Source organism: Chiloscyllium plagiosum, unplaced genomic scaffold (genome assembly GCF_037043375.1).
Source record: "Chiloscyllium plagiosum isolate Xiang-an unplaced genomic scaffold, Cpla_swu_hap1 HiC_scaffold_12, whole genome shotgun sequence".
In the NCBI taxonomy this organism is placed as follows: domain Eukaryota; kingdom Metazoa; phylum Chordata; class Chondrichthyes; order Orectolobiformes; family Hemiscylliidae; genus Chiloscyllium; species Chiloscyllium plagiosum.
Genome location: NW_028270150.1, coordinates 107,174,010 through 107,192,201, shown reverse-complemented (window position 1 = coordinate 107,192,201; position 18,192 = coordinate 107,174,010). Strand labels below are relative to the sequence as shown.

Below are 18,192 nucleotides of genomic sequence, written 5' to 3'. Positions count from 1 at the left end.
CCCCTAAATATTTGTCCATAGTCCCAGGCTCTATAAACTGTATATTCCCGTCATTAAACCTCCAATTTAACCTATCATTAAATATAAAGGTCTTATTTTTATAGGTGAAGTAAAATCCTTTTGTCTTTTTAATGTTAACCTCTAGCCTCGTATTTCTACAAAATCTTTCAACTATCTTTAAATTAAATACCATCCCTTCATACGACTGGCTGATCAGGGCGATGTCATCTGCAAACGCCAATGTTGCACAATGGCACCTATTCCCTTCCTCTCCCAAAAATATTCCCTTTTGTTTTTCCTCGATAGTGCAAATCAATGGATCCATAATAATATTGAATAAAATTGGTGATAAAGCATCACCTTGCTTTACTCCACATAAAATTGGAATATTTTCGGTTTTACAATTAAAATCTTCAACATGGGTAAAGTTCTTTTCATAAAGATCCTTAATTAATTGTATAAATAACACCGGAAGCTGGAGTCTTTTAAGCGCAGTAACAATTAGTTTATGTCCCACGGTATCAAAAGCCTTGGCTAAGTCTATAAAGACTACAACCAGGTCCCTTCTATTCCTTTTCGCCCCGTTTATAATATCTTCCAATATTTTAATATTTTCTTCGCACCCCGAGATACCTGTCATAAACCCTTTTTGTCGCTTGTTTAAATTAATTGCTTTACTCAACTTATTCGCCATAATTTTGGTAAAAATCCTGAGCAATATCGGGCCGATTGTAATCGGCCTCCAGTTATTAATATCTTTCAATTCTTCCTCCTTGCTCACTTTCGGGATAAGAACCGTCCTACTGATCTTAAGTTGGTCTGGAATCTTGCCCTTTATAACCCAAATAGAATATAACCTAGGCAGCAGCGAATTATCCTTAATTATATCTCCCATCGTCACCCCATCCGGCCCCGCAGCGGTTTTCACATCCATCGCCTTAATGGCATGATCGACATCCTCCACCGTTACGGGACCGGTTAGAGCAGCGAACTGGGACCCTTCTTCCTGACTCCTATATTTAGCAAACCCTCTCAGGTTGTTCTTCTCGTTTACGTTCGTTAATCTTTCCTTAAAATGATCTTCTAATTCCTCCTTATCCAGGGGGCATTTACTCCTAACTGGAGCCCCCATTAAGGTTCTAGCCAAATACTGTCTTTTTGTTTTATACAGGACTTGTATTTCTTTAAATTTACCCTTCTTCTTACTATATCTTTTCTTTGCTTCATTAATCTTCTTATTTTTCCTTAATCCACTATCCCTTAAATTAAAATTTATCCGTTTATTGTACTTTGTCTTAATACTAGTCCTTTCCTTCTTCTTGTTTCCTATTTTATCCAGGATCACTGTCATAATCTTTTCGTGATCCTTCCTACCCGTTTTATTTCTGCCCAAATCTCCTTCAATTAAACTAATTAACTCTGTTACCGACCCATTTGGGCAATCCGAAATGTTTGTGTTATCCTGAATATAATCCATCCCCTCCAATGACCTATTTAAGATCCAATCATTATCTTCTCCTTCCTCATCCCCACTAACATTCGGAAAAACCTCTACCTCTAGATTCTTATCAGTACCAACCTACAGGGATCATTAATGAGTACCATCTGACAGGGATCTGTAATCAGTACCACCCGACAGGGATCAATAATCAATACCACCCGACAGGGATCCATAATCATTATCACCCTACAGGGATCTGTAATCAGTACCAACCAACACGGGTCTGTAATCAGTACCACCCTACGGAGATCTGTAATCAGTACCATCCTACAGGGATCTGTAATCAGTACCACCCGACAGGGATCATTGATCAGTACCACCCTACAGAGATGTGTAATCAGAACCACCCTACAGGGATCTGTAATCAGTACCATTCTACAGGTGTCTGTAATCAGTACCACCCAACAGGGATCATCAATCAGTACCACCCTACAGGGATCTGTAATCAGTACCACCCGACAGGGATCCGTATTCTGTACTACCCGACAGGGATCTGTAATCAGTACCACCCGACAGGGATCTGTAATCAGTACCACCCTACAGGGATCTGTAATCAGTGCCACCCGACAGGGATCATCAATCAGTGCCACCCTACAGGGATCTGTAATCACTATCTTTCTACAGGTGTCTGGAATCAGTACCACCCGACAGGGATCATTAATCAGGACACCCTACAGGGATCCGTAATCAGTACCACCCTACAGGGATCTGTAATCAGTGCCACCCTACAGGGATCTGTAATCTGTGCCACCCTACAGGGATCATTACTTAGTACCATCCTACAGGGATCCGTAATCAGTACCGCCTGACAGGGATCTATAATCAGTACCATCCTGCAGGGATCTGTAATCAGTACCATCCTACGGAGACCTGTAATCAGTACCATCCTACAGGGATCTGTAATCACAATCTTTCTACAGGTGTCTGGAATCAGTACCACCCGACAGGGATCATTAATCAGGACACCCTAAAGGGATCCGTAATCAGTACCACCCTATAGGGATCTGTAATCAGTACCACCCTACAGAGATCTGTAATCAGTACTACCCTACAGAGATCTGTAATCAATACCACCATACAGGATCTGTAATCAGTACCACTATACAGGATCTGTAATCAGTATCACCCTATGGAGATCTGTAATCAGTACGACCCGACAGGAATCATTAATTAGTACCACCCGACAGGGATCATTAATCAGTACCACCCGACCGGGATCACTAATGAGTACCATCCTACAGGGATCCATAATCATTATCACCCTACAGGGATCTGTAATCAGTACCAACCAACACGGGTCTGTTATCAGTACCACACTACAGGTATCTAGAATCAGTACCACCATACAGGATCTGTGATCAGTAGCACCCTAAGGAGATCTGTAATCAGTAGCACCCTACGGAGATCTGTAATCAGTACCATCCTACAGGGATCTGTAATCAGTACCATTCTACAGGTGTATGTAATCAGTACCACCCTACACTGATCTGTAAACAGTACCACCCTATAGGGATCTGAAATCACTACCATTCTACAGGGACCTTTAATCAGTACCACCCGACAGGGGATCTGTAATCAGTACCACCATACAGGATCTGTAATCAGTACCATTCTACAGGGATGTGTAATCAGTACCACCTGACAGGGATCATTGATCAGTACCACCCTACAGAGATCTGTAATCAGAACCACTCTACAGGCATCTGTAATCAGTAACACCCTACACTGATCTGTAATCAGTACCATCCTACAGGGATCTGTAATCAGTACCATTCTCCAGGTGTCTGTAATCAGTACCACCCTACCGGGATCCGTAATCAGTACCACCCGACAGGGATCTGTAATCAGTACCAACCTACAGGGATCTGTAATCAGTACCAACCAACACGGGTCTGTAATCAGTACCACCCTACAGGGATCTGTAATCAGTACCACCCTACAGGGATCTGTAATCAGTACCACCCTACAGGGATCTGTAACCAGTACCAGCTTACAGGGATCTGTAATCAGTACCATCTTGCAGGGATGTGTAATCAGTACCATTCTACAGGGATGTGTAATCAGTACCACCCGACAGGGATCATTGATCAGAACCACCCTACAGGGATCCGTAATCACTACCATTCTACAGGTGTCTGTAATCAGTACCACCCTACACTGATCTGTAATCAGTACCACCCTATAGGGATCTGAAATCACTGCCATCCTACAGGGATCTGTAACCAGTAGCACCTGACAGGGATCATCAATCAGTACCACCCGAAAGGAATCTGTAATCAGTACCACCCTACAGGGATCCATAATCAGTGCCACCCTACAGGGATCATTAATCAGTGCCACCCTACAGGGATCATTAATTAGTACCATCCTACAGGGATCCGTAATCAGTACCACCCTACAGGGATCTGTAATCAGTATCACCCTACAGGGATCTGTAATCAATACCACCATACAGGACCTGTAATTAGTACCACCCAACAGAGATCTGTAATCAGTACCACCCTACAGGGACCTGTAATCAGTCCCACCCTACCAGGATCATTAACCAGTACCATCCTACAGGGATTTGTCAAGAGTACCACCCTACAGGGCTCTGTAATCAGTACCTTCCTGCAGGGATCCATAATCAGTACCATCCTGCAGGGATCTGTAATCAGTCCCACCCTATAGCGTTTCGTAATCAGTACCACCCCACAGGTGTCTGTAATCAGTGCCACCCAATAGGGATCTGTAATCAGTACCACCCTACAGGGCTCATTAATCAGTACCACCCAACAGGGATCTGTAATCAGTACCATCCTATAGGGATCTGTAATCAGTAGCACCCTACAGGGATCATTAATCAGGACCACCCCACAGAGATCTGTAATCAGTACCACCCTACAGCGATCTGTAATTAATACCACCATACAGGATCTGTAATCAGTACCACCTTACGGAGATCTGTAATCAGTACCATCCTACAGAGATCTGTAATCAACATCGCCCTACAGGGATCATTAATCAGTACCACCCTACCTGGACCTGTAATCAGTACCACCCAACAGAGATCTGTAATCAGTACCACCCTACAGGGATCTGTAATCTGTCCCACCCTACCAGGATCATTAACCAGTACCATCCTCCAGGGATTTGTCACCAGTACCACCCTAAAGGGATCATTAATCAGTACCACCCTACAGGGATCTGTAATCAGTACCATCCTGCAGAGATCTATAATCAGTACCACCCTACAGGGATCTGTAATCAGTACCACCCTACAGGGATCTGTAATCAGTACCACCCTACAGGGATCTGTAATCAGTACCACCCTATAGAGATCCGTAATCAGTACCACCCTATAGAGATCCGTAATCAGTCCCACCCTATAGCGTTCCGTAGTCAGTACCACCCTACAGGTATCTGTATTCAGCAACACCCTACAGGGATCCATAATCTGTACTCACCTTCAAGGACCCTTAAATAGTAAGGTCATAATGAAATCTGCCATTAGTACTCCGTGACCTGGATCGTAATCAGTTCTGCACTGCAGTCATGTGCAATCAGTGCTACCCTACAGGCATCCATGTTCAGTACACTCTCACAGCAATCTGTGATTAGTGCTCCCAGTGATCTGTAATCAGTACTCCCTCATGGTGATCCTTAATCAGTTTTCCTTCATGGTGATCTTTAATTAGTATTCCCTCACGGTGATCTTTAATCAGTACTCCCTCATGGTGATCCTTAATCAGTTTTCCTTCATGGTGATCTTTAATTAGTATTCCCTCACGGTGATCTTTAAATCAGTACTCCCTCACAGTGATCCTTAATCAGTACTCCCTCACGGTGATCCTTAATCAGTACTCTCTCACGGTGATCCTTAATCAGTACTCCTTCACGGTGATCCTTAATCAGTACTCCCTCATGGTGATCCTTAATCAGTACTCTCTCACGGTGATCCTTAATCAGTACTCCTTCACGGTGATCCTTAATCAGTACTCCCTCACGGTGATCCTTAATCAGCATTCCCTCACGGTGATCCTTAATCAGTATTCGCTCACAGTGATTCTTCATCAGTATTCCTGCATGGTGATCTTTAATTAGTATTCCCTCACGGTGATCTTTAATCAGTACTCCCTCACAGTGATCCTTAATCAGTACTCCCTCACGGTGATCCTTAATCAGTACTCCCTCACGGTGATCCTTAATCAGTACTCCTTCATGGTGATCCTCAATCAGTACTCCCTCACGGTGATCCTTAATCAGTATTCCCTCACGGTAATCCTTAATCAGTACTCCCTCACGGTGATCCTTAATCAGTACTCCCTCATGGTGATCCTTAATCAGTACTCCTTCACGGTGATCCTTAATCAGTACTCCTTCACGGTGATCCTTAATCAGTTTTCCCTCACGGTGATCCTTAATCAGTACTCCCTCACGGTGATTCTTAATCAGTACTCCCTCACCGTGATCCTTAATCAGTACTCCTTCACGGTGATCCTTAATCAGTACTCCTTCACGGTGATCCTTAATCAGTACTCCCTCACAGTGATTCTTCATCAGTATTCCTGCATGGTGATCTTTAATTAGTATTCCCTCACAATGATCCTTAATCAGTACTCCCTCACGGTGATCCTTAATCAGTACTCTCTCACGGTGATCCTTAATCAGTCCTCCCTCACAGGGATCCGTAATCAGTACTCCCTCTCAGCATTCTGTAATCAGTCCTCCCGCACCAGTGATCTGTGATCAGTACTTCCCTCATAGGAAGAGAGGAGACCTGATCGAGGTGTACAAAATAATGAGGGGAATAGATAGAGTCAATAGCCAGAGACTTTTCCCCAGGGCAGGATTGACTGGTACGAGAAGTCATACTTTGAAGACATTGGGAGGAAGTTATAAAGGAGACGTCAGAGGTAGTTTCTTTACGCAGAGAGTTGTGAATGCATTGCCAGCTGTGGTGGTGGAAGCAGAGTCATTGGGGACATTTAAGCGATTGCTGGACATGCACATGGATAGCAGTGAGTTGAGGGGTCTGTTGATTAAGTTACTATATTTTACATTAGGATTAAATCTCGGCACAACATGGTGGGCCAAAGGGCCTGTTCTGTGCTGTAGTTTTCTATGTTCTATGTATTCCCTCACAGTGATCTGTGATCAGTACTCACTCACAGCAACCCGTAATCAATACTCACAGCAACCCGTAATCAATACTCACTCACAGCAACCCGTAATCAATACTCCCTCACGGTGATCCTTAATCAGTACTCCTTCATGGTGATCCTCAATCAGTACTCCCTCACGGTGATCCTTAATCAGTATTCCCTCACAGTGATCTGTAATCTGTACTCCCTCACAGGGATCCATAATCTGTACTGTACTGGGTAGGGATCTGTGATCAGTACTGTGCTACAAGGATCCCAATTAGCACTCCCCTACAGTAATTTACAATCAGTACTGCCATACACAGTAATCCATAAACAGTGCTCCTCTTCAGGGATCTGTCATCAGTACTGCACTACTGAGATCCCTAATCAATAACCTCCAATAGAAATCTGTAATCAGTACTCCCCTACCAGGGAATCTGAAATCAGTATTCACCTACAGGGATCTGTAATCAGTAATCCCTTACAGGGGAATCTGTAATCAGTACTCCCCTAAAGGGATCTGCAATCAGTACTCACCTACAGGGATCTGTAATCAGTAATCCCTACAGGGGAATCTGTAATCAGTACTGCCGTACCAGGGAATCTGCAATCAGTACTCCCCTACAGGGATCTGCAATCAGTTCCACCTTACAGGGATCCTTAACCAGTAACGCCATAAAGGGATCTGTATGCTGCTTAATAATAAACTCAAATGCCCAATATGTATTGAAAATAATCTATTAAACCCTCCTGCCAAGTCTCAATTTTACAGTCCCCAGTCCTGGAACAGACTCCATTGCACTGGCCAGATCTGCTTCCAAAGTTTCTGGAAGTCATACAGAATCAAATTAAAATAAAGACAGAAGATGTGATTTGAAAATTGGGACAAAAGTACTTTTGTGTCCTTGACCCTTTCACCTCATATTACCTGAAATTACTTCTTGGTCTTTACTCACCGTGTGCAACATCACAAGAGCTCAAATTGGAATCTCTAAAAGTCTCTGGCAATTTTACAGGAATTGAAACAGTGTCTTTGGTATTTAGAAATAAGTTGTTTGCACACTTACTCGATCTCTTGTCAACATCTGTGCTCTGTTTTTGTGCACAATTTTGATAACCCCAGGTGGCTGGATCCATGCTTCTCCATCTACCTGTATCGGTACGCCCTCATCTCCCAGAATGGTGATCTTCACAGACCGACACTGCAGGATATTAAGCCACTTTAATCATTGCTGTTGCACACAATCAGACATTGACAATTCAACAACAAACATTAAAAGTTTTAATCAAAAGCTCTTGTCAGCAAAGCAGCAGCCACTTTAGATCACTGAGGATGTTCTAAAGGAGGAATAACTGTGGAGAAGTCAGAGGAGATATAACACATCAAATCAGAAAGGGGGATGATTACAGTTTGAAGTTTAAGAATGGGGTTGTTCTTTTGGTTGCTCACATGAAATTTTGCTGAAATGTAAGCTGACAAATAAAAAGTTTAGCCTTGAACTGGGCAACCATTACTTCTGTAGAACAGGACAATGTGGAACTTTGACTCAGCATTTACATTCATCCTGAAAGTATGTGAAGGTGAGAATTGTAGGATTATGGTAAAATGCAGAGCTCTAGGATGAATAACTGCTCTTCAAAAAGGTCAGTACAGACCTGTTGGGCCAAGGAGCCTCCTACTATGCAGTAAAGTTCCATTATTCCACAGTTTAAGAAAGCTCAACAGTGAGATGCAGTTGACTCAAAATTACATTTCGGGGTGAAACAGTTTTGATACATGGGTGGTGGAACAGCTTGGGCTGGGATTATTCCTGCAAAGAATATAAGGACTTCACTAAGCAAGGTTAGGACCAATATTTAATGAGAGAGTAACAGAATAACTCTGGACCAATGGGAGGCCCAAGCTTTAGTCCCCAAGCTTGTTCTGCAATTCAGTGATAGATCTGTGACCCAAAGCTATAAACCCAGTTTGCTCAATATCCTTTTATATGCCTGATTAACAAAAAAAAATCAGACTTAAAACTGACAATTCATCTACCTTGCACTACTCTACCTGAAGATTAGATTCCCTACAGTGTGGAAACAGGCCCTTCAGCCCAACAAGTCCACACCGACCCTCCGAATGCACCTAACACTATGAGCAACTTAGCATGGCCAATTCATCTGGACTGCACATCTTTGGACAGTGGGACGAAACCGGAGCACCCGGAGGAAACTCATGCAGACACGGGGAGAATGTGCAAACCCCACACAGACAGTTACCTGAGGCTGGAATCGAACCCAGGTCCCTGGTGCTGTGAGGCAACAGTGCTAACCATTGAGCCACCCTTACTCTACCTGAAATTCTGGTTCTAATTTTAGATGCAGTTTCCTAGTCCTTTTCTCCCCCAACAAGGAAGATAGTTTCTCACTATCTACCACATCTGTTCCCCCTTACTATGTGGGGTCAGTTGGTTTTCTCAACTGGCTTGCAATGTAGAGTGATGCCAATGGCAAGGGTTCAATTGCCACACCAGCTGAATTTAACATGAAGGACTCTCCTTCTCTAACTCTCCCCTTGCCTGAGGCACGGTGACCCTCAGGTTAAACTAACACCAGACGTGTGTCTCCAATGAAAAAGCAGCCCTCTGCTCTGATAGGACAGTGGTGACTTTACCTGCTCTTAATATCTTAACTTTTATCAAACCATCTAAATGCCAGGAACTGCCGCCCAATTTTGTGGAATTTCTCTTCACAATTTAACTCTTGGGCTCTAGGTATATTCTAGTGGACCTACATTGCACTCCTGAAAATGTGTTGCTGGAAAAGCGCAGCAGGTCCGGCAGCATCCAGGGAACAGGAGAATCGACGTTTCGGGCATAAGCCCTTCTTCAGGATTCCTGGGCGTATGCCCAAAACGTCGATTCTCCTGTTCCTTGGATGCTGCCTGACCTGCTGCGCTTTTCCAGCAACACATTTTCAGCTCTGATCTCCAGCATCTGCAGTCCTCACTTTCTCCTACATTGCACTCCCTCTGACTTATCATATCCTCCCTAAAGCCTGGTGCTCAGAACTGCTCTGAGTCCTTTACATGTGGTATAACTAAATATCTGAAACTCAATTTCCATTCATTCGTATTGAAATACTCAAAATATAAAGACAAGCATTCCATTAGCCTTTTAAATTGACTTCTCTATCTGTGCATGGCATTTAATGAACTGCATACTGAGGCCTACAAGTCCCTTTGGACCTCAAGCACACGATTCCATTCTCTTTTTATCCAAAGAGGATAATCTCACACTTTCCCAAAGTGAAATCTATTTGCCAGTTTTTCTCAACCAGTTAGTGTACTAATATGTCATTGTAATTAATTGAATTTATTATTATTGATTTGATTTATTATTGTCACATGTACCTTGGTACAGTGTAAAGTTTTGTTCTGTGCTCTGTACAGGCAGATAATACCATACAAAGTGCATTAAAGTAACAGAACAGAGCAAGGAATACAATGTTGTGGCCAACATTGGATTGAAAATTAGAGAGGACCATTCAGAAGTCTTACAACAGCAGGAAAGAAGCTGTTCTTGAATCTGTTGGCACGTGTTTAAATGTTTGCACCTTCTGCCAGATGGAAGAGGCTATAAGAGACAATAACCATGGTGGGAGGGGGCTTTGATGATGTTGGCTGCCTTCCTGAGACATTGGGAAATATAGATGGAGTCAATGGCTTGTGTGATGGTCTAAGCTGTGTTCATAACTCTCTGTAGTTTCTTATGTTCCTGGGCAGAGCAGTTTCCATACCAAGTATATAGACAGGGATATGCCTTCAACCTTGCTTCCTGAAGTCAATGACCAGCTCCTTCATTTTGCTGATGTTGAGGGAGAGATTGTTATCTTCACACTATGCTACCAAGCACTCTATCTGCATTTTGTCTCGTCATTGTTTGAAATCCAGTCAACAATGGTGGTGTCATCAACGAACGTGTAGATGGATTAAGGATGAAATTTGGCCACATAGTAATGAGTATATAGACAGTATAGTAAGGAGCTGAGTACACAACCTTGCGGTGTTGAAGATTATAGACTTCATATTTTAATGCATTAAGCAGTTGGAATAAAGTAAATGTACTGATGGTGCAAGTCGAGGCAAAGTAATATGTTGTCATAGCCATTACAGAAACATGGTTACAAAGAGATTAAAACTGAGAACATAACATTCTGGGAAACCTGACCTTTTGAAAAGATAGTAGGGAAGTAAAACATGGTCGGGTAGCACCGTTAATAAGAAATAAAATGAGGACAGTTGTGAGAGACAATCTAGGCTTGAATGATGTACAGTTCATTTGGGCGGAGGTAAATATAAAAATATAAGGAATATGAGGAGTAGGTTATCTGGCCTCTCAAGCCTGCTCCGCCATTCAATAAGATCATGGCTGATCACTTTCATGGACTCAGGTCCAGTTACCCACCCACTCAGTAATTCCATCACTGCTGAAAATCTAACTATCTTTGCCTTAAAAACACTCAACGAGATAGTGTCAACTGCTTCACTGGGCAAGCAATTCCACAGATTCACAACCTTTTGGGTGAAGAGTATCCTCCTCAACTCAGTCCTAATCTGCTCCCCCTTATTTTGAGGGAAAGCCCCCAAGTTCTAATTTCACCCACCATTGGAAAGAAGCTCCCTGCTTATATCTTAACCTATCCCCTACATGATTTTATATGTTTCTGTCAGATCCCCCCTTATTCTTCTAAATTCCAATGTGTATATAGACCCAGTCTACTCAATCTCTCCTCATAAGCTAACCCTCTCAACTCTGGAATCAACCTCATGAATCTCTTCTGTAAAAAACAGCAAGGGAAAGAACACATAAGTGAGGATTGTGTACATATCCCCAAACAATAGTCACTCTGTAGGAATGGCTGTAAATCAACAAATAATAGGAGCATGGAAAAAGAAGAGAACAATAATTATGGATGATCTTAATCTCCATGTTGACAGGATTATTCAAATTAAAAAGGGTAGCTATGACAATGAATTCATATTAAGGATAGTTTCCTAGAGCAATATACTATAGAGCCAATCAGGGAGCAGGCCATCTTGGATCTGGTGATGGGCAATGGGGCAGGTTTAGTAAATGACCTCCAAGTAAAAGATTCCATAGGAAGTAGTGATCATAACATCATAGCATTTAATATTCATATTGGGTTGAAAACAATATTGTTTAACATAAAAAAGAGAATTACAATGAAATGAGGACAGAGTTAACTAAAATGAACTGGGCAGATAGATTAGCAGGAAAGACAATAAGCAAGCAGTAGCAGACATTTGAGGAGGTCTGCTCCTGCTTGCTCATAACTCTCAGCAAAAGTACATCGCATTAAGAACAAAAGATTCTAAGAGAGGGATAAACCAACTATAACCAGGTTATGGAGAGTATTAAGTTGAAAGTAAGTACATAGAAGGAGGCCGAAGTCATTGATGGCCACAAAGACTGGCTTAAGTACAGAATCCAGCAAAGCAGGCTTAAAAAGATCATAAAGACAGAGAAAATAAACTATGAAACTAGCGAGGAATTCAAAAACTGACAACAGCTTCTTGAAATATATAAAAAGGAAAACAGGTCAAAGTTGATCTCAGCCCCTTAGCAAATGATCCTGGGGAGACAAGAGAAATAAGAAAATGACAGAGGAGTTAAAAATCAGTCTTTGTGGTGAAAATACATCGAACATCACACTAATACTCAGGAATATTGGGAGGAATTAAGTACCATCACTATCACTAAAGAAGTATTAGACAAACTAAATGAGGCTAAAGACAAATTAGTCCTAGGATCCTAAAAGAGGTAGCTATAGAGATAGAACAAAGAACAATACAGCACAGGAACAGGCCCATTCAGTCCTCCAAGCCTGCGCCGCCATTTTCTGCCTTCCATGTTAAAACTGTCTTCCCGTACAGGACCTGTATCCCTCTATTCCCTTGCCGTTCATGTATTCGTCCATGCTTCCTGAATGCTGCTATTGTGTCTGCTTCCATCACCTCCTCTGGCAATGCATTCCAGGTACACATCACCCTTCTATGTGAAAAGCTTGCCTCACACATCTCTTGAAAACCTCTCCCCTCGCACCCTGAATCTGTGTCTCCTAGTAATTCACCCCTCCAACCCGGAAAAAAGCCTCATACTTTCCACTCTATCCAAGGAATTCAAAATCTTATGAACTTCTTTCAAGTTGCCCCTCAACCTCCTGCGTTCCAGTGAAAACAAACCCAATCTAGCCATCCTTTCTTCATAGCTAAACTTCCCCATACCAGGCAACATCCTATTAAACCTTTTCTGTATCCTCTCCAAAGCATCAACATCTTTCTAGGAGTGTGGTGACCAGAACTGTTCACAATTTTCCAAGTATGACCCAACTAAAGTTCTATAAAGCTGCAGCATAAGTTGTCTATCCATATGAAAAATGCTCCTTCCAATGAGGGCAAGGATTACACTTTTCAACTACCTTATCTACCTGTGCTGCAACCTTCAGTGATTTGTGGACCTACACACCCAGATCCCATCTGTATATCAATACTCCTCAGGGTTCTGCCATTCACTGTATAATTTCCACCTATACCTGACCTTCCAAACTGCATCATCTCACATTTGTCCAGATTAAACTCTACTTGCCATTTTTCTGCCCATACCGCCAACTGATCTATATCCTGCTGTATTCTCTGACAATCCTCCTCACAATCTGCAAGTCCACCAATCCTTGTATTATCCACAAACATACTAATTAGACCAGATACGTTTTCCTCCAAACCATTTATGTAGATCACGAACAGTAGAGATCCCAACACTGATCCCTGTGGAACACCACTAATCACAGCCCTCCATTCTGCAAAGCAACCTTCCACCACTACCCTCTGTCTCCTATGACTAAGCCAGTTCTGTCACCATCTTGGCAGCCCTAATACCATGTGACTTCTGCTTTTGACCAGTCTGCCGTGACAGACCTTGAAAAGGCTTTACTGAAGCCCATGTTGACAACCGTTTTTCCCTCATCAATCACCTTCGTCACCTCCTCAAAAAAATTCAATCAAGTTAGTGAGGCATGACCTCACCCACACAAAACCATGCTGTCTATATCTAATAAGTCCATTTGCTTCCAAATGCAAATAGATCTTGCCCCTGAGAATCTTTTCCAATAATTTCCCTACCATGACGTGAGCCCCACAGGCCTGTAATTTCCAGGATTCCTCCTGCTATCCCTGTTAGACAATGGGACAACATTGGCTATTCTCCAGTCCTCTGGGATCACACCCATGGCCAAAGAGGATATCAAGATGACTGTCAAAGCTCCAGCAATTTGTGCTCTTGCCCCCTCAATATTCTGCGATAGATCCCAAGAGGAGGCGGGGACTTATCTAACTTAATACTGTTTAAGATGGACAACTCCTCTTCCTTTTTAATAGCAACTTTGCAAAATAGTGGATGCATGTAAATTTCCAAAAATCCTTAGATTCTGGAGAAGTACTAGAGGATACTGCTAATGTGTTTCAAACTGTTATTCAAAAAAAGGAAGACAAAAAGTGAAAATTAGCCTGACATCTATCGTTGGAAAAGTATTGGAATAATTATTAATGAATTAACAGAAGAACATTTGGACAATCATAAGCCAATCAGCATCAGTATGAAAGGGAAATTATGGTTGATTAATTTAATAAAGTTTTTTGAGATAGTTTCAAAGAGAGTGGACAAAGGGAAACCAGTAGATGTGTCATATTTGGATTTCAGGCAGTCATTCAACAAGGTACCCCTACAAAAGGTTAAGTTATATGGTAAGAGCCCATGCTATTCGAGGCAGTATGGTGGCATGTATACAGAATTGGTTCATGGGTAGGAAACTACGAGTTGGGGATAAAGGGTTATTTTCAGTTCTGTGGCCTGTGGGATTTCACAGGGTTCAGTGCTGGGACTGCAACTGTTTACAACATATTTATGATTTGGAGGAAAGAAGTGAATGTACTATTCCAAAATAGGTGGAAAGGCAGTTTGCGTGAGGGATACAAACAGTTTACACAGACATATTGATAGGCTGAATCAATGGGAGCAAAGTTGGTAAGTGGAGTAGAATGTGGGAAAATGTGAAGTTGTTCATTTGGAAGGGAGAATGAAAGATCGGAATATTCTTTAAATGGAGAGAAACTGCAGTAAGCTACAACACAAAGGGACTTCGGGGTATTTCTGCATGAAACACAGAAAGCTAGCACATAGGTACAGCAGATAATCAGGAAGGCTAATAGTATGTTGAGGCGAAAGTGAGCACTGCAGATCCTCGAGATTAGAGTCAAGAGTGTGGTGCTGGAAAAGCACAGCAGGTCAGGCAGCATCCGAGGAGCAGGAAAATCGATACTTCGGGCAAAAACCCTTCATCAGGAATGTTGACCCTTATTCCCAGATGACTGGAGTATTAGTTTAGATTAGATTTCCTAAAGCATGGAAACAGGCCATTTGGCTCAACAAGTCCACACCGACCCTCCGAACAGTAACCCACCCAGACCTATTACCCTACTCTATATTTACTCCTGACTAATGCACATAATACTACGGGGAAATTTAGCATGGCCAATCCATCTGACCTGCAGATTTTTGGATTGTGGGAGGAAATCGGAGCACCCAGAGGAAACCCGCGCAGACACAGGGAGAATGTGCAAACTCCACACAGACAGTCGCCCGAGGTGGGAATCGAACCCGGATCCCTGGCACTTTGAGGCAGCACTGTAACTACTGAGCCACTGTGCCGCCACCAAATATAAGAGTAGGGAAATCTTATCGCAACTGCGCAACGTACTGGTGAGACCCACGTCTGGAGTACAGAGGACAGTTTCAGTCCCCTTATTTAAGGGGAGGTATCATTTCACTGGAGGCAGTTCACATAAGGTTGACTAGGATGATCTCTGGTCTGGAGGGATTAGCCCATAAGACCAGAAGACATAAGATTGTCTTATGAGTAAAGGCTAAACGGGTTGGGACTCTACTCACTGGAATTTAGAAGAATGAGAAGTGATCTTATCTCAACATGTCAGATTCTTAAGGGGTTTGACAGGCTAAATTCTGAGAGAATGTTTCCCCGTCATGCGAGAGTCTAGGACTAGAGGACATCATATCAGAATTAAGGGAGGACAATTTAAGCCTGAGATCAGGAAGAATTTCTTTTCTCAGAAGGGTGACTGTCTTTGGAACTCCTTGCAACAGAAAGCTGTGGGGGCAGAATTCTAGTTATATTTAAGACTGAGATAGATTCTTGATCAGTAATCAGAAATCAAAGGTTACAGGGAAAGAGCAGGAAAGTGTATATGGGAAACATTGGATCAGCTCTGTTCAACAATGGAGCTGGCTCAATAGGCCAAACTCAATGGTCTTATGGTCTTCTACTTGAAAACACTTTAAAATTGATCTTCATATCTTTTGTCAGCTGTCCAACTATCATTTCAATTTTGAAAAAAGATTGTTCCTGTGAAACATGTTGGGACCTTCACAGATGCTATACAGCCATAAGCTATTATATAAACTTGAGTCCTTGTGCTACTTGAACTAAGCGGAATTTGACATGTTATCCATGCATGTAACCTGAGGTCAGATTTATGCTTGCTCTATGAATATTATCCAGTGTTTCATACGGTCCTGCTTTACAATCTCTCACAGGCCATTCTTTGTTGTGCAGAGGCAATGCATGCACTGGTCAGAAATTCTACCACTGACATGATGGAGAAGTCTTCTCTGTCCCAGTAATGATCAATGACCAATGCTAATTTCAGCTCAATTCAGTGTTAAAACAAGAACAAAGTGAAGTACAATCCAAATTCAGACACTAATGTAGCTGTTTATGCTGGAGAGTAAAAGTTCAACTTGCACAAATGATTGAACAGAAGTGTCTTGGACAAAAGCAGACTGATCTAGGAGATAGGAAGAGCTGAAATGCAACATGAAGAAAAAAAAAAGCACATTTAAAGAGAAGACCATAATACGATAAAGCTGGTCTATGAACATTCAAAACCCAGTAGTAAAGCAGATAAAGCTTTTCACCTGGTGATTAAATAGTTGCTTCGAATATTGAATCATTTTATGGGCGACATACCCACCTGGGCTATTCGGTGATGCTGGAGTTTGATAACTCTTGACACTGCCATCTGCATACTTCCAAACACAGCCACCACTTCCAAGATCTTGTCATCAAATGAAGGTGCACCAAAAATCTAAAAGAACAAAATGTTACAACTCTGGGAAAGACCAAATAGCTGCATGGTAAAGCATTTCAGCACTTGCAGATTGAATCCTTTTCTGGTCTGACAAAGAAGGCAAACCCCTTGAAAGATGCTGTATGTGGTAACTTTACAATCGGCTCTCCTATCATAATAGCACTTTTCAACAATATGATCTTACTGGTTTGCAGCAGACAGAAACTTTCATCCATTTAAAGCTCTGAATGAGAGGGCAAAATCATAAAACCATCCCTTACGTGGTCACAGATATAAAAGAATAGACATTAGTAATGGTAATGCTAGTGGATGGACACACTATTCTGTGGTTTCCCATTTACTCAGTGATCAGTTGCTTCATAATACCAACAGAAATCTTTAGCCTTCCCTGCCAACCAGCTAAGTTTTCAAACTGGAAACAATAAACTTAAAAAACAAACTCAACAATGGTAGTAATTTCAATATCCCTATTAACATGGAGTTGGGGAATAACAAAAACTGACTTTAGAGCACTACAGGCACCTTGGATGGTCTTGATCCTGATGTGAAGTTTTTAATTTACACAATGGCTTTGAATTCAGTGACAATTTTGTGGACATAATCTGTGCAAGTCAGGGAGTGAAGAGTCAAAATCAAGATGTGCGGTGCAAAGACTGATTGGCTCCCCCCATCTTTAGTGCTGAATAACCTCTCAGAAACCAACCTCGAGAAAAAAAATTGAGGCAGCTCCAGAATAGACAATCATGTGTAGAGTTGGCAAAAAGCTGAGAAGGTAGCTTTAACGAGCTTGTCAGTTGATGCCAGGTGCTCAAACTGGACAGTAGTAGCAGTCAGGGAGCCAGTGAAGTTGTAGCGAAGAAAGCAAGAGCCCAGCAAGAGTTGGAGTGGTCAGAACTGAAAGTAAGGGATGAGACAAATCTGACTCTTTCCACTGTACAAAGTGGTAGAAACCTTTTTTAAACATTTATACTCTTGATTTTTAAAATGGTACTTTCAAGGGTATCTAGTTTATGTTTTTTTTGTTGGAATGCAATGGGTAGGTACGTTTTTGTTGGCTGAGAAAACTGCTAGAAATGATTAATGAATACTTGTGACAGAGAGAGACAAATGGTTCTTCAAACCAACAATAAAATTATCGCTTCTGATGTTTTGGCTCAACTTTAAGCACTGTTATTGCAGCATATTTTGAAATAAATTCACAACCTTTAAAAGGACATCTATTAACACGATATCTGGCAATAGGAAAGTCAAATAATACATTTTGGACTGTTTGGGCAAGCCCTACACGGAAATCTGACTGGCTGTGACATTGTTTAGAGATGTTCAGTGTAGACTGCAGT

General features: G+C 42.0%; 1 protein-coding gene and 1 long non-coding RNA gene across 6 annotated transcripts in view; one reads left to right on the top strand and one right to left on the bottom strand.

Annotated features, from left to right (window-relative positions):
• The window catches only part of dgkh (diacylglycerol kinase, eta), a 601,101-nt gene that overhangs the window by 93,173 nt on the left and 489,736 nt on the right, over positions 1–18,192 (bottom strand). For all 5 annotated transcript variants that reach the window (XM_043694442.2, XM_043694440.2, XM_043694441.2 and 2 more), the window contains 2 exons: positions 16,736–16,849; positions 7,695–7,829 (listed from right to left, as the gene is read on the bottom strand). In XM_043694442.2, coding sequence (XP_043550377.1) covers positions 7,695–7,829; positions 16,736–16,849 — 249 coding nt within the window. The remainder of the gene's footprint in view (positions 1–7,694; positions 7,830–16,735; positions 16,850–18,192) is intronic.
• LOC148148685 (uncharacterized) overlaps positions 1–18,192 on the top strand; it is a 213,158-nt gene that overhangs the window by 144,465 nt on the left and 50,501 nt on the right. The window lies entirely within an intron of this gene.